The 21440-nt window shown below is 41.6% G+C and overlaps 1 protein-coding gene across 2 annotated transcripts in view; it reads left to right on the top strand.

Moving 5' to 3' along the window:
* The window catches only part of aff1 (AF4/FMR2 family, member 1), a 33020-nt gene that overhangs the window by 8593 nt on the left and 2987 nt on the right, over positions 1-21440 (top strand). The window contains exons 3-19 of one of the 2 annotated variants that reach the window (XM_028973946.1): positions 29-88; positions 463-844; positions 7708-7749; positions 8312-8398; positions 8758-8794; positions 10273-10321; positions 12969-13140; positions 13812-14639; positions 15561-15667; positions 17224-17464; positions 17975-18066; positions 18352-18415; positions 18491-18627; positions 18741-18812; positions 18944-19037; positions 19415-19455; positions 19597-19817. In XM_028973946.1, the coding sequence (XP_028829779.1) occupies positions 29-88; positions 463-844; positions 7708-7749; positions 8312-8398; positions 8758-8794; positions 10273-10321; positions 12969-13140; positions 13812-14639; positions 15561-15667; positions 17224-17464; positions 17975-18066; positions 18352-18415; positions 18491-18627; positions 18741-18812; positions 18944-19037; positions 19415-19455; positions 19597-19817 (2726 nt within the window). Of the gene's footprint in view, positions 1-28; positions 845-7707; positions 7750-8311; positions 8399-8757; positions 8795-10272; positions 10322-12968; positions 13141-13811; positions 14640-15560; positions 15668-17223; positions 17465-17974; positions 18067-18351; positions 18416-18490; positions 18628-18740; positions 18813-18943; positions 19038-19414; positions 19456-19596; positions 19818-21440 lie in introns of both variants that reach the window. The other variant, XM_028973945.1, reaches the window with a different exon arrangement.

Consider the following 21440-nt stretch of genomic DNA (forward strand, 5'->3'; position numbering starts at 1 on the left):
TTCTTAGAAACGTTTTCTTTATTTTCAGATCAACAAAGGCGATGAGCTCTCCAATCGCATTAGACAGATGCTGGGTAATTATGAAGACGTGAGCATCGCAAACCAAAGCCATGACCCCATGCCCAAAGACCTGCCCCCTCCAGTAATCTATGGCAGGCCTGGTCGGCCCTCTCATCCAGACAGGTCCAACCCTCCAATCCAGAACTCTTCCCTTTATTGTAGTATGCAGACCGCCCCCCTCAGCCACACCTCCTCACAACCATCAAAGAAGGTCTCTGTCCCCGATCACGCCTCGCTGTCTTCCACGTACGCTCATCCCTCCTCGAGTCATGACCAGATGAGCCCAGATGCCCGTGAGAGGGAAAGTGACTCATGGCCAAACATGAACGACTGTGCCGGCTTACCTCCAGTACTCCCTGCTCTTTCGCCACCAGCTGACCCCCTTTCTCCATTACATTCCAGCGAGCCCAGCGACTCAGATCATCATGACACCGATGACAAGGACAGCCCTGAACGCTGTAGTTTGACCCACGAACCCCGTGGATCCTCCAGAATGGATGTGTCTCACATGGACTCCCAGAAAGAGAGTAATTCCCAGGGCAGTGAGGCCACCTGCCTTCCATCGCAGACCTTCTCTCTGCCATCCAAGCTCAACCTAGTCATGCCCCAGAAGCCGACTGCATATGTACGGCCTTTAGATGGGCCGGACCAGGTGACCAGTGAGTCGCCAGATTTGAAACCCTCGCCGGACTTCTGTGGCCAGTCTTACGAGAACTTGCCTGAACTTAAGAGCACCACCAAGCCAAGTCTCTCTCAGCTAAAGATACCACAACAGTCACTGGAGGTAAGAGCTTTCTTTTATTGTTCATTTTTTAGGATTTAATCAATTATTTAATGATCTGGATTTAAAGCAACCTCTGAATAATTACTGCTTCATGCTGGAGTTTATGGAGTAGAAGCCCATTGAATGGGTTTGGATGTGAGCGATGCCTGAGTGCGTTGAGCCAGCCCTGAGACGCAGCCAAGTACTCAGAGAATGAGTGTGGAATGAGTTTGAACTGGCGCAAACTGGACTTCAGAGGCGGACTTTGAACTCGCTGCAATTGGTTGGGCCAAAAAAAAAAAAAAAACTTATGTAACCTTGGCATAGTGCAGTGTGTATCAGATTGTATTAAGCATTTCTTGCATTTTAATGTGTGTTTTTTTTTTATTTTTATTTTTTTTTTTATTAAACCATACAGTATATATTAGTTGTGTTTATCTTTTTAGTTTCACCACTTTGGAATCAGAGCTATAAAAGTGTGCACACTGAACCTTAAGCCAGCTTATGTAGCCTTGCATGCATTTTGTTCTTTGCTCTATTCACAGCTTCGGTGTGAATTCTTACCACTGTACTGTTTCAGAGGAAGCGAGCCTCTCGTGGTGCTAATAATGTTATCATTCCCACAACAACAGTCCTGCCAATACAAATTAGTCTAGACATTTGAGTAAATCACCCAAACGGTGAAGGTAACTAGGTCGTTCAGGGCTAGTAACGTATATAGGTGCGTCACGGTTATAAGAAACTAATCCCATTGCGAACCCAAACACTGCCTGTGCCGTACCGGACGTGGCTCCTAACTAGTGCACATTGCTGCGTTGTCCAGTTTTTGCTCCGTTCCTTGCTCCTCTGGTCCCACTGCCATGGGATGGCTGTGCTCGCTGCACCTGGCCTTGCTCGCATTGTTGGCCTGGCACACGTGGACGTGCGAGCCCAGCCAGAGCCGCTTGTGCTGAATAGGCAAGCTGTTTTCACTGCTGGACAGGCTAATCCTGGCTTGGATGGCTGTGCAGTGACTCATAACACAACCCCCCGGACATCAGCCCTTCCCTCCTCAAAACCTGTGACCTTAAACCCCCAACACCTCAATATTCACTTCTTCCTACGCAACACATCGCTTCTAGGCAAAAGCATCAAGTCAAGTCTGTACGAAACGGTTCAATCAGTTTGCTTTGGATGCAGGGGCCATTATGTTTTTGATTGATTCTGTGCTGGATGCTTTGGACTGTTTGATGGAATTTGCTCAGAATTGTGTCCGTTGTTTCCACGAACAAATTGGCCCTTCACACTAAGGAGGATTTCTCTGAAGTCTGTTTCCGATTAATTACCATGGCACTGCTCTTTTGGTAAATGAAGGAAAAGAAAGCGTGTGTCATCAATTGGCTATTATTCCAGCATGTAAAACGAGTGCCGCTCTGATAATACACCAGTGGAATTACCATTTAGAAATGTGCTTAATTGACAACTTTAATCCGTTTTAGCCTGCAGGGTGTTCAATTTTGCAAGCATGCTGCATGCACATTGTGGAAATATAGGACTTTTGAGATTGTGGTAGTTGTTTGTTGGTCTCTGAGGTTTTTCTCCTCAAGCCTTTATCGGGCGGGGGGTGGCAGCCTTCTCTGTTTTCTGCATTTTCATAAAAGATGTTCTCCTCTACCGGTGTTCTGTGCCTTTGCGCGCTGATCAGAGCACACGGTGTACAGAGTGTCAGACGCTGGGAAGAGTATGTACTCCAGTGCATGACAAGGAATTTGGAGTTAAATCTGATAAAATCCTCTTCCTGATTTAAGGCACATTTTCACAGACAGAAATAATTTTCTTCTGATTGGTGGTTTGACACATGTCCATAGAGGAGCAAGCAATGTTTTTGATTGTGGTTTTGTAAATGCTGGCCCAGATTTATTAAAGTATTATATTGCTTGGAAAAAAGAAAAAAAAAAAGCACAAACACCAGGCAGGTATGGTTGTAATGTATGTACTCCGAAAAGCACCAACTTCAGTGCTTTACAGTGTGTGTGTTTTTTAACAAATCTGATTGTGCAATAGAGCAACAGACCAAATAAGGGTGTGTGAATCAAGTATCATGATGGTAAGATAATGAACCATGGAACCATGTCCCAGCATGCACACAGAAGCCTTTCATAACATGCATTGAATATACTGTAGCATTTTAAATTGTGTAATATTTTATATGTATGTATACTGTGCATGCTGCCATCAGTAATTATCTAATTAGTTAGTGTTTTTTGTTTTTTATTTATTTCTTTTGCCATTTTTATTACAGGCAGTTTTAAATTATGTGTTTTCTTTCTGAAAGGAGAAACCGTATTACTACACTTGTCAGTTGTGTAAGCTCTAATATAAGAATGTTTACAGTTTGGTATGTACAGAACAAATAAACTAAAATAAAATAAAGGCAACAAATGTACCAAATCAATTCAAATGTATGTAACCAAGTTAGATATCATGTGGAATATAAATGTAATAATGTAAATGTGAGCCATACACATTTTGGCCCTTTAACATCTATCTGGTAAAAAGAGCCTTTTAGTCCTTCTATACATATTAGAGATCCTTGGAACAAGCTTCTCGTAAAAACGCATTCTAAACACTATTAGATCCTTGACTGGCAGGCACAGATCTCTTTTCTTGGCAGGTGGCAGGTTGAGTTAAAAGTTACAGAGAATTCACGATATATTTTCCAATATAGATATTGCTGGTTTGAGAGCTTGTGGACTGAAACCTGAAGAAAGCTCATAATTTTTATAAAGCAAAGGAACACACTTGAACTGCTTCACATGCTTCAAGTTTTAGAGGCAATGAATTTGAAACATTTGTAGAAGCGCTAACTAGCATATAAAGAAAAATAACTTTACAATATTCAGCACAAGTTTGTACCATAACAGCGGTAACCAGACCAACCTTGCGTAATCAGTTTTGGACTGTGGTGCTCTTTTCTAGCTGAACTGTCCTAAGCTGCGCTCAAACGAGCTCAGAAGTGGCGTCATGCAACGCCAAACTGAATTTCGGAACAGTCAGTTTGCGTCACGTGCGGCAGAAAGATAAAGAATATTAAACAGCAGTTAGCCTGCGGTGTTGTAGTGAGTGAGAAGTAGCAAGGCGTTATACAGTCACAATATAAATGCCATTGGAAGAGGTAGATTCTGATTTGGTAGTTGTGCAAATCATCATATTTATTTTATTTTTATCTCAAATCATTTATATAATCTCCCAGCCCTATGTACACTACAATGGTAACGTTTTATTCTTATTGTGCCTGGTCCTGGACCTTGATCCAAAAACCTTTTGCCATTTAGTGCGAATGTTATTTCATGATCTTTGTCCAGAACAGTACATAAGACTCTAAAAGCCTGGATTCAAGGTCCATCTCAATACCTGGAGAGAAATGTTTCTGTAATGAGTCTGGGGCACTTGAGTTGATCTGCCAGCAGCAGGTCTTTTTGGCTAATCACTCCGGCTCCTCATTAGCTGCCGTGGCTGCGCTCCGGCATGGCGGCAGCCTGCAGACTCGGATCTCATCATCCCTTTCCCCCGAGGGTTGGAGGATGAGCATCGTTCTCCATCCACACCTGCTGCCTGCGGTGCCCATGTGGATGAGGCTGATTCATTGTCAGAAAAAAAAAAAAAAAAAAGTGTTTGTATATCTGCTTCATGTCCTTCTCTTTGTCAACTGAAGATATCTTGGCTAGGACAGATGCTGGCAAACACAAATGTTTGCTTGAGCACGCTAACCTTGGCATGTTTTATTCTGATCCCAGATCTTTTCTGTTTTCTATAATTTCTGTTTCTCTTGCTTTCTGGCTGATTCTGTTGCTACCCAGTAGGGCTGTGTTACTGCCAAGAATTTTCAAATATAGTACATATCACAATACAAGGGCTATGATTTTTATTATTTTTTTTTTATGTATCTTGCACTGCTGTACATATGGTTAGAGGGACAGCCCCCCCCTGGAGACTAAGTGTCAGGGACAGTAGGTGGGTTTTAACCTTGGTCTTCTGGTTCATAGGCGAGTGCGTTACTCACTAGGTTACTACCACCCTCAAATACCTTGCATGATCATGTAGATGACATTCTAGCGCTTTAGGCAGCAAAACTATAGATAATCATGCACTCACAAATGAAACTCTTGCGAATGCAAACTGTCAGAATCACTTCTCTTTCATTCTTTCTGTTGTTGCCATGTGTATTTATTTTTTTTTGATCTGGCATTGGTTGTTGAGATGATTAGTTACAAATCAATACATCACTTCCCCCTGCTAAGCATGTAGTGTGTGTATATGGGGACACGTCTAGTAACGGCTGTCCTGTTTTATGGCCGTGTAAATGCACTGTGGTAAAACCGTAAGATAAACTGCGCTTATCGTCTCCACAGAGAGTGAGGCGTGAACTGGGAGTTCTGCCAGGCACCAATACGAGAAACTGCAGACAGCGAAGGTTTCTGCTCGCTGTATTTACCGTTGGTGAGACTTGGCAGCCTGCGTCCTCCGAGCAGCATTTGGCCCTGCGTGTGGGTTTAAGAGCTGACTCAGTGTATCTACGTCTGTCCCGCTCAGAGCACTGTAGCATGATCCGGCGTTTTGAATGAGGGATTAGGAATTTTGTGGATTTTTTTTATCTTTTTTTCCTCCCCACATTTCAAGACTGGTCTTGTTCTTGTTCATTTTGAATGTGTTTCTTAGTCACCCCTATTCTGAGAATTATGCAAGGGATGTAAAATGTATTATTAATAATTCAAATGAGCCTGATTGCTGGTCAATGTACGTGGAGCACAAAAGCAAGTTCCAATGACATTAGTTGAATAGATTTTTTGTTGGTGTGGATTGGTCTTTTAACATATTTAAAAGAGTACAGAACATGAGTGAGCACTTTAGGGCCAAATGGTGAATGCTCCATCAGGCTTGTTAAATAGTAATTAAAATAGTAAGTAAAGTAGAGGATAAAGTTTGTCCAACTTCTAATGGCTGGTGCTGACACTAGTTCTGTAATTAGAGGCTATTCTCCATCAGTTGGTAAGGATAAATGATTTTTGTCTGGTTCAGGTGGTTTGGTTTGGAACTTTGTGGAATGTGTCCCCTCATATTTAGGTTTTATCATGCTAACATTGTGGGTCTGATGGCAGTCTCTTTTCCAGGCTGGATTCCATACCAATGTAGTGCTTGGTTTGCTCAGACTGTGCTGATAATTTGAACCTGAAACCTTTTGATTATGGGTCCCCTTCCTTAGCTGCTAGGCCACCAGTCACGTTTTTTTTTTTTTTTTTGTGTGTTTTTTTTTTTTTTTTTGTATTGTTCTCAGTCATATAAAAAAATACAATTCTCACACTGATACTGAACACAAAAATACCATTTACTAAACATACTATTTTCCTGAAGCCATTGATTTGTAGTCTCTTTTTTTCCCTCCTCCCTCCCGCTTTCAGTGGTGGCTAGATTCTGACATAAAACATGCTTCCGGTCATGTGCTCAGAAATTTGCTGAAAATCACAGTAGTCAAACTGAGTGATTTTGAAACTGACATTAAATTGTTTGGGGAAAAAATCAACACATTTTTTCTTATATCAGCAATGTACTTTATTAAAATGAGCCTTTAGTGAAGTTAGCAGCAATATTTAAATAACCTCTTCCTAAATGTAAATTATGCCTGCAGGCTGGCGTTTGAGGCTACAATGTGGCAGCTGCTTTGAGCAGAACTGAGGCCCCTGTGGGGTGTGTGTGTGTGTGTGTGTGTGTGTGTGTGTGTGTGTGTGTGTGTGTGTGTGTGTGTGTGTGTGTGTGTGTGTGTGTGTGTGTGTGTGTGTGTGTGTGTGTGTGTGTGTGTGTGTGTGTGTGTGTGTGTGTGTGTGTGTGTGTGTGTGTGTGTGTGTGTGTGTGTGTGTGTGTGTGTGTGTGTGTCAGTGCCAGTGCCAGTGCCAGGTCACACGCTCAAGTGGCAGCGCTTTCACAGTGATGCGTTTTTTTTCACTTTATGTAACAGCTCTGAAGTTTTGTTAAAATCAGTCAACACCGATCGATTATTTCACACAATGAAGGGTTGGGGGAGTTTGGGCCATAGTTTTACAGGAAGATTACTCTGAAAATAGTCACTGATTGGGTAGTAGGGATGCTGCTTCTACAGATAACTCTAAAGTTGTTTTCTTTTATTTCTGGAATGTGTAATCTTCAGCAGCAATCTAGATGTTTAGTTTCAAGAATGTGACCATTTTGTGGCATTCTTAAACCCTGCAAGATGCACAGTGTGATGAGAGGGGCACATTCATGTTAACTTGAGATGTTTGCTATTCTTTTGTGGCATAGCCATAATATTCACATAGCTACAGTAACCTAAAGTAATGCAAAATGCCCATCTAATTTGAAGTTATAATTAGAAAGAACACACAGAAATTTCAAAATTAATAGGGCTCAGTCTGGACCTTTTTGTGGTCTTTTACAACCAGCACATATTTACAGCCCCAAATATTCTCAATTTATGCTGATTGTATCCTGATTCAGGGGATAGTCAAATGTCACCAAAATATTTATAGAGAAAAAAAAAATCTATATATTTTTTTAACACTCATAATCCCTATAAATGTATGTCTCAATGTTATGATAATTGAGACTTTGATGATAATTTGGGAACAAAATAAACAACTTGTACATATATTTTAAAAAATGCATTGCTTTTAGATAACATTTTTCCTTGGTGGAATCACTTTTTCTTGTTGTGTGTACATGCACATGAGCATGTACTGAGTCACATGGATGTGAATTCTTGTGTTTATGAACGTTGTGGTTGACCAGGCTGTGCTTATTAAATACACTGTGAGAAGACTCCACCGCCCCCTCCATGTTTACTCACTGTTCCTGTCCTGTGACTCCTCCTACAGACTCTGTCGAATGAGGTCCAGTGTGTGGAGGAGATCCTGAGGGTAAGTTCAGCCACTGAAAGGCCTTCTTTTCACTCTTTTTCCAATTTTGACCTCCAGAGGAAGCCGCCAGCACAGTTGCATGTCATAAAACAAAATCAAATCAGGTACATTTTGTCTGGTTTTAAAGAAAATGGTCCTTGCTCTTTGAACTATGGAACTATGAACCAAGACTGCAGTATGATTGGTTAAGTCCCATCTGTGAATGAGTGCATGCAGGGATGATAATTATGCAGAAGAAATACCCTTTGTTACGGCTACTCATTTGGTAGACCCTCCAAATAAAATGGGTCCTGGAACCAATACTGGTACAGTACATAGTAAAACCTTTAGAATAACACACTGAGGATGAAAAGGTAGTTTTTTATTTATATATATATATATAAAAAATATAGTACACACACACACACACACACACACACAAAGTGAAGTTTAAAATGGTTTTGCAGCCATCCAGCATGGGTACTAGACCTGAGGTGGGTTCATATGTTTAGCAACATCGCTGTTTTGAGGCTGATTGTTTGACCCTGGTGTGCATGCTCTAACGTTCTACTGTTCCACACAGGAAATGACCCGCTTCTGCCCGCCGCTCCTCACCGCCATCAACACACCCAGCACTGCCGAGCCTCCGAAGTTCAACTTCCCTGTCAAGGTGTGTGTGCGCGCCTACAGTTTCAGCCTGATCAGTTCAACTGCTGTTCGATCAACTGATTCTGTTACTCAAAGCTAGTTCACTAATTACAGGCTCAGTCGTCTCGGAGAAGCATCTTTTTAAACATCTTAGTTCAGATTTATCACATTGTTTTAGCCCCTTTCTACCAGTTTTTCAGAAATGTTTGACCTGCTGAAAAACACAGAGAATTGCAGCCAAAGTTGACACGATTCTAATCGTTCTTGATACCTTTTGAAAATGCTGCACTTTTGAAACAGTGATCAGAATCAATGATATTTATGCAACTCTCAAAAAACAGGGCTTCAATGAAACCTTTAATCTTTCTAATTTCCCCCCAGGAACCACAGCATGTCCACACTGGCTTTTCAATACCAAGTAAGTAAATGAGCTGAAAGTGAGACCCGACTAGTTACTGTGATCATTTGGCAAGAGCAGAAAAGGGCTGGAAAATGTAGTCAAGATTTTTTTGCTCTTCTTTTGTTTTGTGGTATGCTATAAATGTCATCTGTGCGCGCACACAGGCATGGACGCTTCTCCGCTGTCACCTCACATTATGCTTAGTGGTGGATCAAGGCTTTAAAAGCCCTGCAGAGGAGAATAAACTTCAAAGTGAGCTGAGCAGATCTGAAACTTCCTGTGCAGTTACACATTGCCTGGCTCTTGGCCTGTTTATCTTTGCTGTGCTGCTGTTTCCACAATCGACTCATCCAAGTGGCTGAAAACCAGATCTCTGACTTAGTGTGTCCCCAAAAAAAAGCCTCTGAACCCACTTTGGCTGATCCCACCAACAACAAGTGCCACATAAAGACCTGGCTACAGGAACACTACCTAGTCTAGAGAAGAGAATATATTTTCTTATTAGGGGAAGAAGCATTTGGTTTAAGACTGGGTCTTGTATCTCCTGGAGTTGCCCCTATGATACCCCATAGATACCCTCATTTTGAGGTCTATACTGTTATGGGTTGTGTTCCTGGTGTGGCTGCAATGTTTCTTTACAACGGTCCCTTGACAATGTGAGGGCGGTGTTGACATTTAATCACTATAGCTGTTACTTCCTCCATTATGGCCACTCATTATATTCAGAAACCAAGGTCTTAACCACACACGCGCACAAAAAAAATAAAATATATATACACACACACACACACAAAATGTGTTTTTTTTTTTTTTTTTTTTTTTTTTTTTTTTTGCCCAGGCAGAGTTAGTATCATTCCAAGATGAACTGTAATATTATTTCTTCCTTTTGTTTGGAATAAGAAGGTCCAATTTCACAGTGCCAAACACCTTCACAAAATTGTACAAAAATAACCATTTAAAAACATGAGTGCCACCTGATAAATATCTACGTGATTGTTTTTCGTTTAACTATTTCTGACACCCAGAAGACTGTTTTATCAATTTAGGTTCAAATGGGATAGCGCTCACACACCTTACTCCCAACCCAGCACAATGCATCTTCTATAGCACATCTGACAGAATCAGTCGATTTCTCCATGTATGTTACATGTGTGTGTTGTGAATGATATAATACATAAAACTGTAACTAAGGAAATACGAATGTTTGTGAGAGAATATGAAGGAATTTGTGAATATTATACAGTATGTACTAATAAAGAACAACATTTTCAGTTTATTACAGAGTTGCATGTACTTTGTAGACTGATCATCAGTGCATTTTAGTGATTTTCAATATGGTGGATTTAAAGTGCTCTTTGTTCACCTCTGTTAATGAGATTCTGTGATCTATTGTCATGCTTGTGTCATCCCTTTATTTCTCACAATGAATGTATTAGAAATATTCTTGTTTTTTGTTCCTCCTTGGCATTTAACTTTCTTCTTCTCCTTTCCCCCAGAATACTGCTCACCAAAATCTCCACTGGCGTCCTGTCCACAGGAATTATCGTGAGTATAGTTCTTCACCTCCTTTTTGAGACTATGCTGCTATGAAGGGCAGGAAACCTCCTCTGATTAGCCGACAGCACAGACTGCTGCACAGACCCATTATTCATTACCTCATTATGCGGGAGTCCTCGTTAACATCAGAGTGGAAAGAGACATTTGAGACTCTCACACACGGTGTTCTGCCACTTGGACATGACCCGCAGGGCTGTTGTCACACCACAGCGTCTTGTGACGAATGTGGTCACAAGATGTCTCCTCTTAGTCTATTTCTGTCCCCATATGAACGTTCTTCCTATGTGGAGCATTTAATTTAACTTTTTTGTGGTCAAGTGACCTTGATCATGTCTTCATCATTCATGGTCTGCCTCTTATACTGGAGTTGCTCGTGAAACTTTAGGTATAGATGGAATCTTTCATACTGGCTTCTACATTTTTCCCCCTCCAGCTTTCTTCTAGTTTTGAAGCTTGTCAGAATCAATTTGAAAGTGAAAAATAAACAGAAAAGATGTAGATTTAGAGTCTAGCATTGAAAACCCCCTTTTTAATGCATGCACATTTTCATAGAAGCAACATGTTACTGTGTGACCTCAACTTTTAGAAGGCCAATGATGATAGGACGAGCTTTTCATCATCTGTATGTCTTAGCCTCTACCTCTGAGTACTATCCGACCTCTACAACTCATACAAAATGCAGCAGCACGACTGATCTTCAACCTTCCCAAATTCTCCCACACCACCCCTCTACTACGTTCCCTCCACTGGCTCCCAGTAGCTGCACGCATCAGATTCAAAATACTGATGCTGGCCTACAAAGCCAAACATGGAGTAATGACAATTTCCTAATGACAATCACTTCAGTTTCACTTAAAGCACAATTTCCATTTAGATTCTTACGCTGCCTTTGATTATGGTAAAGGTGTTTTGTGTTATTGTAAACGTATTGTGCTTTTGCACATTTTAACATATATAAGGTGTTTAATTCATGTGACAGGAAACCCATATGCTGTGAAACAGCAAAGTATGGATATTAGCTAGTAGCTAGAAACATGGTACAATAAGTGCCATGTTACGTCTTCAGTAGAAGTAGCCACCAGCTCTTATTTCAGTGTCAATCCAGACATATGCAGTGGGAGATTTTTTATTTTTATTTTTTTTTTTTTGTTGATCCCCTGTTAATTTAGTAAGTTTGTTACAGAGAAATGATCGGTCTCTAATTACAATAGTTGTATTTTAACAAAGAGAGACAGAATATCAACAAACGTGTACATAGTCATAAATTGATATGCGTTTGAGTGAAAAGTGTTTGGTGAGGTACACTAATTGCAATAAATCAATTACAGATACACCTGATCTCATCTAGTGAAAGTGATTGTCATTGTGAAATACTGCAGCACAGCACACGGTGACACAACAAAATGCGTCCTCTGCTTTTAAGCAATCACCCTTTGTGAGCAGTGGGCAGCCATGAAAGGTGCCCGAGGAGCCATGTGTGGGGACGGTGCTTTGCTCAGTGCTGGATTCGAACCAGCAACCTTCTGATTTACAGGTCTGCTTCCTTACCCGCTAGGTCATCACTGCCCCTAGTCATGTGTATAAAACTGTCCACAGAATCTGTTTCTTCCATTACAACCTCTCCATCACCATCGGCAAAACCAAAGAGCGAGAATCAGTCAGAAGGTGACTACTATTAATATGATTATTCAGAAATGGAAGAAATATAAAATGACAATCAATTGCCCTAGACTCCATGAAGCTCCATGCAAGGTTTTGTCTCATGGGGTTAGGAGCATCATGAAAATGGTGAGTGAACAGCCCACAACTACCCAAAAGGAGCTTGTTAAAGATCTGATTGCTGCCGGGACCCCAGTCACCAAGAACCCCGCTGGTGACCACACTAATGGATTGAAGCCACTCTGTAATGGATTGAAGTCTCCCTGCTCATGAAGGCACATTTACCTTCATCCTAATTCATTTTGCTAAATTGCCATCACTGTTTATCCGTCTTGGTGCCTTGACTGCTTGATTTGATCAGGACAATTAGTGTTTTATAATTTTCAGCAGGCAGAGTACAGGCAGCTCAGTTACAAAGTAAAGCATGTGTGCTCATTTTCCCCCCTTGCAGACCATGTTAATGTGATTTAGGCCTCTGGCTTTAGATAAGAGGGTCTTTCTCTGTGGTCAAATGCTGGCTGTTTCAGTCTGCAGCACTTATCTCTTCAGCTTGGTGCACATGTACTGCTGTGGCTTCACAGGCCTCAGCCAGTGGGGGTTTAATGTGCTTAACCTGGAATCCAAGGCCTCCTGCCCCGCCTCCACCTTCCTGTTTCGCACTCGCCCTCTAACCGCCCTTCTCTCACTCGCTCTTTCTGTTTGTTTCTCTCGTCTGCACTCTGTCATGCTTAGTCGCTTTATTTTCTGTAGAGCCAAGACCAGAACTCTGACTGTGTCATGATGTAGCAATCACATGACCAATGGTCTTGATTAAAAATATATAAACTGTTGTTAAATAGCCTTTTGCGAATACTTGTGCTTGTGGATGTGTGTTGATATCATGGTTGTGTTTTTGAAAAGCTCCAGCTGATTAATGTGACATATGACTGATCTGCATTATTGTTGTCTGTGGCTGCCATCGTGTCTTCTCTCCCAGTGTGGCTCCAGACTGCAGCACCGCCCAGCCTGCACACTCCAGCGGTGGAGAGACGGCCAGCTCCAGCGAATCAGAGAGCAGCTCAGACTCCGACAGTGAGAGTAGCGAAAGTGGCGGGGAAGAGCGAGAGGGAGTTGCTCCCCCAGCCAGGAGCAGCCTTCCTCCTGCCAAGGTACAACATGGTCCTCTTGCTCGACTGCACTTATTAAAATATACTGTCTGGTGCAACATACTCACTCAGTGCAACAGACCTTCACACATGTGATGGCGAGCAGTTGCAGAGATAACAAGGTCCCAAAAACCAACACTCCATGTGGTAAACATTCAGAATCCCCCTTTGGGTTTCTATAGATGAATTTGGGTGGTAACCATTGTTTTGGCCAAGCGCTGTCCACAACTTCCCTTTTGAACTCCACAGCACTCTTAACCCTTTCTTCTCAGCCCTGTCCTCTTTCAGCTCAGTTACACAATTCATTTCATGAAAAGGTAGTGTTGTAGTGATTTATTTTATGTTATTATTATTGCTGGTTACAAATAAACAAAAATTAGTGTTTGATTTTACTGAAATACATACATACATACATACACACATATATATATGTATGTATGTATGTATGAATGAATGATCCCAAAAGGAAATTTAGGAAAACTTGGCTGGGACTCAAACCCAGACCTCCCACAAAATTAAGTATAAAAATGTGGTTTAAAAAAAATCTAAGGAGAACCTATAATTTAATTGCATGTATCGTGAGACATCAAGCTCAAGGTTTTTGTTAATTTCTGTGTGGTATCCTCTCTCTCTCTCTCTCTGTGTGTGTGTGTGTGTGTGTGTGTGGACTGCAGAATGAAGGTCCTGCTGACATTGATTGGCAGTTGGGCCGCTGGCTGAAAGAGCCTCAGCCCAGCCTGAATGTGGAGACACAGTCAGAGGTGCTCCACAACCTCAACCCTGCATCCAAACCCCAGGAGGAGGTCATTACGCCATCCAACTACTACAGTTCTCACACTCCACATGTACGGCCGGTGCCCAGCGATGCTGAGGTGAAGTCACGGAGCACAAGCCAACACTGTGGCCTCAAATCTCCCAAGCCTGTTGAAAACTTGTCCAGGAAAAACATAGGCAACAAGCAGCCGAGCAAAACCTCTAAAGCCACTCGGCAGGAGAACTGCCATGCTGGGCTGCAGGTAGAGAGTGTTGAGGTGGCACAACAGGACAAAGAAATTGCTTTTAAGGATCCACCAAAAGTCAAGACGAAAGCAGACCATAGGACATCCGCCAACAAAGTGTCAAATGAGAAGCCAACCAAGCGCAACTTGTCTGACAAAAAGAAAACTAAAGAGATTGTTCCTAAGACCACAGCTCTTTTCAAAGATGGGGACAATCCTGCACCTTCCAGCCCTGTCCAGGTTCCTCCACCACGGGCCAAAACCAGCAGCGTTCATGCTAGCAGCCACCCCAAACTCTCCAAAAAACATGGGGGTCACTCGCCTGTGCGAGAAGGCAAAAGTGGCGCTCCTCCTAAGACTCAAGCGAGTTCTCCACACTCCCTTGTGGTGAAGATCAACCTCAGCTTCCTCTCTAGAGTCCCACAGCAGCCCTCTGCACCCAGGACAGAGAAGAAGGTGTCGCACAGTGACGACATTTCCACTAAAGCTGGCAAAAAGAGACCAGTGAGTTGCACTTTCCGAATTTCAACTTTCTAGAAATTGAGATCATTTGATAATTGTGTATACTGTGTGTGTTCATTTAATATAAAGATGCTTGATCAGGTTGTATTATTTTTAATAATGACATTCCATGATTGCATGTGTAGTTATCATACATTCCAGTTCCCTGAAGACCTTGATCTCTCCAGGATTATGGATTGAAATCCAGTCATATGATTGTGATTTTAACATGCATGTATAGAAATTAGTATAAAACAATTATACCTATTGATTGCGGTGCATGCATTTATTGTGCGCGTTTCGTTTTTTTATTTTATTTTTTGTAGACATGCAAGCCTACTCTCTACTGTAAACATGTTGGCTTGTCCGACCTGCTCTTTCTAGCAAACAGTGTTTTGTAGTTCCACGTAGCCCCGCATGCAGCAGACAAAGGACGAGACTGAGCAGCCGCTGGCTGAGAGCTGTAGCTCAGGCTCGGCTCCAGGTTAGCGCCGAAAATCCCAACACTGCTCCAGCGGGAGATGCAAGATCCCGGTGACTCACGGCACAGCACCCCTAAGGGGTCCTGTTACGACAAGACTGACGTTAGAACCATCTGCCCTCCACTGAGCCGCCTTTATCTCAGCGCATCGACATCAAACCGAATGCTGCTTGCCATTTTCCCTCAGCACCCCTCATGCCAAATGAGCTTTTTGTTTCCGTAGTGGAAGTGACTGGGCCACAAATTATTCATGCTGTTGCCCTACTTTGTGGTTTGCTCTAAGCTGTATGTTTGTAACTTTTATTAATCTCACGCTGACTGACTTCACTAAAGTGTTGACTGCGAGTTTATTTTTTATCAACAAAAGTTTTAGCAGAGTTTTACATATTTGCTCATATGAAGGTATTGGTGCTTATTGGCAATGATGGTGCTTTGATTCACAGGCGGAGAAGAGTAACAAATCTGTGCCTAGGAAACGGTTAAAACTGGACAAAGAGAGCAAGCCACCCCCCTCGCTCGTCTCAGCCCAACTGGACTCCACAAAACCAGCGTGAGTAACTGACACTGTGCCCAATGCAGTCCTGCTTGTACTGAGACGGTCTGATGTGACTCCTTCCCTACTCCAGACTTCAGCACCGCTTACCAGGATGTGACGTTTGATATCCCTGAGAATAAGAAGTGTTAATACAATGGCAAGACATGGTTAACAATGAATATTGTTAACCATGGCAATGGTGGCCTAGCGAATAAGGAAGCGGCCCCATAATCAGAAGGTTGCTGGTTCGAATCCCAACCCGCCAAGGTGCCACTGAGGTGCCACTGAGCAAAGCACCGTCCCCACACACTGCTCCCCGGGCACCTGTCATGGCTGCCCACTGCTCACTCAGGGTGATGGGTTAAATGCAGAGGACAAATTTCACTGTGTGCACCGTGTGCTGTGCTGCTGTGTATCATATGTGACAATCACTTCACTTTCACGCTTAAAATTATTTCAAAGATAGTAATTCAAATGGAAAGACCACAATACCTCCTTCATGCATGTACATTACTCATTTACAGTACTTATCAGATGCACTTATCCAGAGCGACTTACAATCAGTAGTAAGTGGGGTTGACACAATGGTAGTAAGTGGGGTTTGAACCTGGGTCTTCTGGTTCGTAGGCGAGTGTGTTACCCGCTAGGCCACTACCACCCATTACTCCTGTGTTTTGGCACAGCAGTCGCATGTTTTTATTTGAAAATAAGTAAGTAAAGCATCTTTCACAGACAACAAGTCAGCAATTTAAGGAAGCGGCCCCGTAATCAGAACGTTGCTGGTTCGAATCCCAATCCGCCAAGGTGCCACTGAGCAAAGCACCGTCCCCACACCAATTTAAATTCTAAATTCAAATTTTATTTGTCACATACAGTCATACACAGTATGATGTGCAGTGAAATGCTTTTTGCAACTGCTACAGACCACAGTATTGCAAATGTTGCAAGTAAACAATGAACCAATATGCAAATATTGCAAACATAACCAAATATTACACTTTTATGTCTTTAACATAACATATGTGTAACTGGTAGGGTGAAGGTGTGCAAATGAGTAACAGACAATGTTTAAAGAAATGAGAAAAAGAGCCATAATAGTAAAAAAAAAGCAGTAAGGTAAATCACTCTGCGCACATAATCACACCAAGGGTGCTCACCAAGGGAGATTTTTAAAAGCAGAGGACACATTTCGTTGTATGCACTGTGTGCTGCAGTGTTTCACAATGACTATCTCTTCACTTTAAATTTAATGAATGTGCATGGAAGTTCATTGTTTGGCTCTATCTTTATGTATTGCACTGCGTCATATGTCACACCCCACACAGGAACTCAATTCGTAAAAAAAAAACTTTATGTAAATTAAATTAGGGCAGCAAGAATGAAGATTTTGAAATTGTTTCATATACCTATATAAACAGTCTATTTTCTATAGGAATGGTGCTGCAGGTGTGGACATGTTTATGACCGTTAATAGGAAAGTCCCTGCAATACAGACATGGGTTTATTATGTTCTTCCATCAGCTTTTTTCTTTACTGGTCTTAATCATGCACCCCGGCTCCTTCCCTCACAGGGTTCCCAAAGGCAGTCCAGAGCAAAAGGAGAGGAGGAAGAAGAAGAAAAAGAAGCAGGAGAAGGAAAAGGGCCTTCCAGCTGACACTCAGGCCCAGGCAACAGAGTCTGTGAAGGGGTCAAAGCACAAACCAAGTCTGGGTGAACCTCCAGGCTTCAGAGGACCAGAGGAGGGTGGGGACTCCACGCTCAAGCACAAGAAGAGCTCAGGAAAACGATCTGAGCAGAACAAGACTGGCAAGGTGTGATCTCTTTTTCATTCGTAGATATGTTTTGAACAAACATTAGAAACAACATTTTAATAGAAGTTGACTGTGTGCTATATTTTTTCTAATAAATTAAATACAAAACTTACCCCACATGATCAAATGCTGAATAAAGATATATTTTACCTTAATCACTCTCTCTTTTTGAAGATTTTATTTTGATCATACCTGGGGAAGGAAAAAGATGTTACGTAAAGCAAACAAATGGGTTTTGTCAATAGTGATAGCAGGGCAGATGTTTACTGCTTTGTACATTATTATTGACACTATGGTGTGCCAGAAAATCCTGCTTTTTCTCTTGTTTGAAGAAAGATTGGCGATCGCAGTCTTGCTAGCTTCAGTGCAGGTGCAAAGAAATGTACACAGTTCACAGTTCCTCACTGTTCATACTTTGAAATATAGTGAAAGTGAATATGAACCTGCAACCTCTCTCTGCACCTTACATCAAAAAAAAACATCTTCATATATTTCTCTTATTCTTTACAGAAGGCACCAAAGGGCAGCTTTGCAGTACCGGAGTCGGCCCAGCCCTCGTGTGCCCCAGCTCATCACAGAGCCCTGCTTAGATGTGATGAGAGGTACAGTAGTTTATGAACTTGTTTTGCTTCTGAGGAGCACATTCTGGCAAGGTGTATAGCAGTAGAGCTGCGCTGGCCTTACAGTATAGAGCATAGTTTTAGACAAATTAAACAAATCCTGTTTATGAAAGGACAGGAAATTGTGTCTTTGGCACAAAGATAACCCTTTAGAAAAACGATATCCAATTAGAAAGGTAAGATAAAGACAGTTATGTAATATACCAAATTAAGTGAATTGTTACCTAATCTTGAATTTCAATGCTGCCACTTTTTTCAATCTTGTAGACAAAATTCTGTGGAGTATCACATGAACGAAGCCAAGAAACTGAAGCACAAAGCTGATGCCATGGTAAGTTCTTTTATTTTTATACCTTCTCACTCTTTGTCAGTGCTCATCATCCACCGTTCCTCCCCCTAATTGCAGTCAGATAAAGTTTCCAAAGCCTTCAAGTACCTGGAGGCTGCCATGTCCTTCGTGGAGAGTGGCATTGCCATGGAGTCAGATCCCCACACACCAAAATCAGCTTACACCATGTTCTCTGAAACTGTGGACCTTATCAGGTGAGGGCTGCAGTGGATTCTGTTCCTGGAAGTGTAGAGGAGTTCAGAGGTTGGATTTATTTGGGTCGTGCTTGGTGTCAGTCTTTTTTGACATTTGTTTTGTGTTTGTGCAGATTTATACTAAAGCTGAAAAACTTTCTCGACCCAGCGGCTCCTGCCACCGAGAGAGAGTTTGCAGTTTTATGGTGAGTAGCACTGCTCAGAAATTTTATTTACTGTAGTAAACATTTTTCTTTCCTTTCAGAAAGAACATGAATTAAGGTTTCCATGGTAACTTGTTCATTGTTTTTTTTTCTTTTTCTTCTTCCTCTTTCAGTATGAAGTGCCAGTCCCTTCTGCAAATGGCCATGTTTCGCTACAAAAGAGAAGCAGCACTTAAGTACTCCAGAACACTCACAGATCATTTCAAGGTGGGAAGCTTTTGGGTTCTCAATCACTAATGAACACAACTCTGTGGATATTAGTTTGAGTAACTAAAATGTCATGTGATGGATACTGACAACGCTGGCAACGAGAAAAATAGAATTTCCCCTTCTCGATTAATCATTATTAATTTTATTATGTGCAACATTCAATGATAAATTCAAAATTCTTGCTTACTTACTCTTTTTCCATTCTAAGCCAGTACTGACCCGGGGTTTAAATGTATGTGTATTCAAAATAAAAATAATCAAAGAAAACTGCGTTATAAATAAAATAATTGTAGCCGTTAGTTTAAAATAATGCATTACCACAACAATAAACTGGCCCAGCACTAATATTGACAACTTTTTTTTTTTTTCCTTAGAGCTCCAAGTCTGCTCAGGCTCCTTCCCCCTGCATCTCAAAGTAAGAACTCATTGTCTCCTTGCGATGGAGTCTGTTAGATGCAGTTTACAGTGACTCCGAATGAATGTATAATGCAGATTTTCAAATGACTGTTAAACTGAAGATTTCAGAGAAATTCTCTTTCTCTCCCTGGACGTTTAGAAGTATGGGCACACCCTCCCCCATCTCTCCCCTGCCTTCCCCAGCCAGCTCGGCCAGCTCCAGCCAAAGCTCCAGCCACAGCTTGGCAGGGTCAGCGAGCACTACGTCAATACCCCAGGTCATCCAGCAGGTGGCGTCATCCTACGTCAACATCACCACACTCTTCCTAAATGCCCATGACACCTGGGAACAGGCCATAGAGCTGGCACAGAGAGGCAGTGGTAAGAGGCCACATTTAACCCCCCAAAACATCCCTAATCATCAAAATGGAGTGTGTGACTAGAAAACAAAGGAAACTGTGTTTTACACGTTTGGATTTACCTTTAGGTTTATGAGTGCCATGTGGGTTAAGGAGGGCTCATGTTCAAGCTCTGATGTTCAGGATTGGTTTAGTTTTTAATTTATAGGACTAGTTTTGAATATGTGAGAAACTGCTAGTCTACACACGCCACTGGGTGGTGCTGTTGCTGAACCTTTGGGAAAAAAAAAAAAAATGAAGAGAAAATATATATATTAGAGGTGGCCATAGATGAATTTTCTTAATCTAGATTAATTTCACTGTAATCTTGGAATTAATCTAGAGTAATCTATATTTTATATTAATCTAGATTAAAATGGCTCATTTGAAGTCTGCCGAAGGCATTCAGAATATGTGTGCTACCCAAATAATCACTAAAAGTAAGTCTTTGAGAACGGGTTTCTCAAGCCAGGTGGCGCATTAGACCAGGGGCTCATCTCCTGTTTCCAAAATGTACATTTACAGCATTTATCAGACGCCCTTATCCAGAGTGACTTACAATCAGTATTTACGGGGACAGTCTCCCTGGAGCAACTTAAGGTTAAGTGTCTTGCTCAGGGACACAATGGTAGTAAATGAGATTTGAACCTGAGTCTTCTGGTTCACAGGCGAGTGTCTAACCCACTAGGCTACCTACCACCTTGCATCACATGATAACTACTATGATAATTGGTGATGAAAATAAATTATGTTCATTAAGATGTACTTGTGTTTACCAACTGTTTATTCAGTTTAATAGCTGCATCCATGTTACCACGTCACGTTTGATGTGGTAATTTCACAGTTCGAAGACTCGTTCTCGTCCCCTACAGTGCAATTTGGCTAGGTATACATCCGCGCTGAAATATCAAGGTGAAAGTCATCATATTGTAGCGGTTCTTCTTCTGCGTTGTGTAACTTTTTGATTTCGTTTCTTGAACCACAAATGATGAGCTGACACCCAAGAGATTTTCTGTGCAAAGTGTATTCTGTACCAAAAGCAAGGTCGCACATTGTGTCTTTCTGCACCTCTCTCTCACAACTAACGCCATGTGTCCAAGAGAACTGAACATTAACATAAAGCATTCACAATTTACAATACTGCATCCCTGTACAAAAAGCAAGGTCGCGTCAGAACATCGCGTCACACATCGCGTCTTTCTGCACCTCTCTCTACAATATACAGTATTAAAAGAACATAAAAAAAATCACTAAACACACATTAAATTTATTCCTAATATGTACATAAATTAAAATGAAAGAAATAACTTTTTGCACACAAACCCCACGCACCTCTCACAGCTCACGCCATGTGTCCAAGAGACCTGAACCGGGTCTCAAAAACAAAATAAAAGTCTTTAGGAAATAAGAAAATAAAAAATCAAAAGAAAGAAGAAATATACTTATAAATCTAGTGTAACCATTTATTTTATGTATGTATTTATTTATTTTCGTAATGGCCTAATAATGAGTGTGGCAGGTTGTGAAGCCATGTGACTTACCCAGGGTCCAGGCTTTGGAAACACTGCCTATTTTATTTTGTCCTCATGTTTAATGTTTTTGTGTG

The sequence above is a fragment of the Denticeps clupeoides genome, chromosome 3, assembly GCF_900700375.1.
Source record: "Denticeps clupeoides chromosome 3, fDenClu1.1, whole genome shotgun sequence".
Classification (NCBI taxonomy): domain Eukaryota; kingdom Metazoa; phylum Chordata; class Actinopteri; order Clupeiformes; family Denticipitidae; genus Denticeps; species Denticeps clupeoides.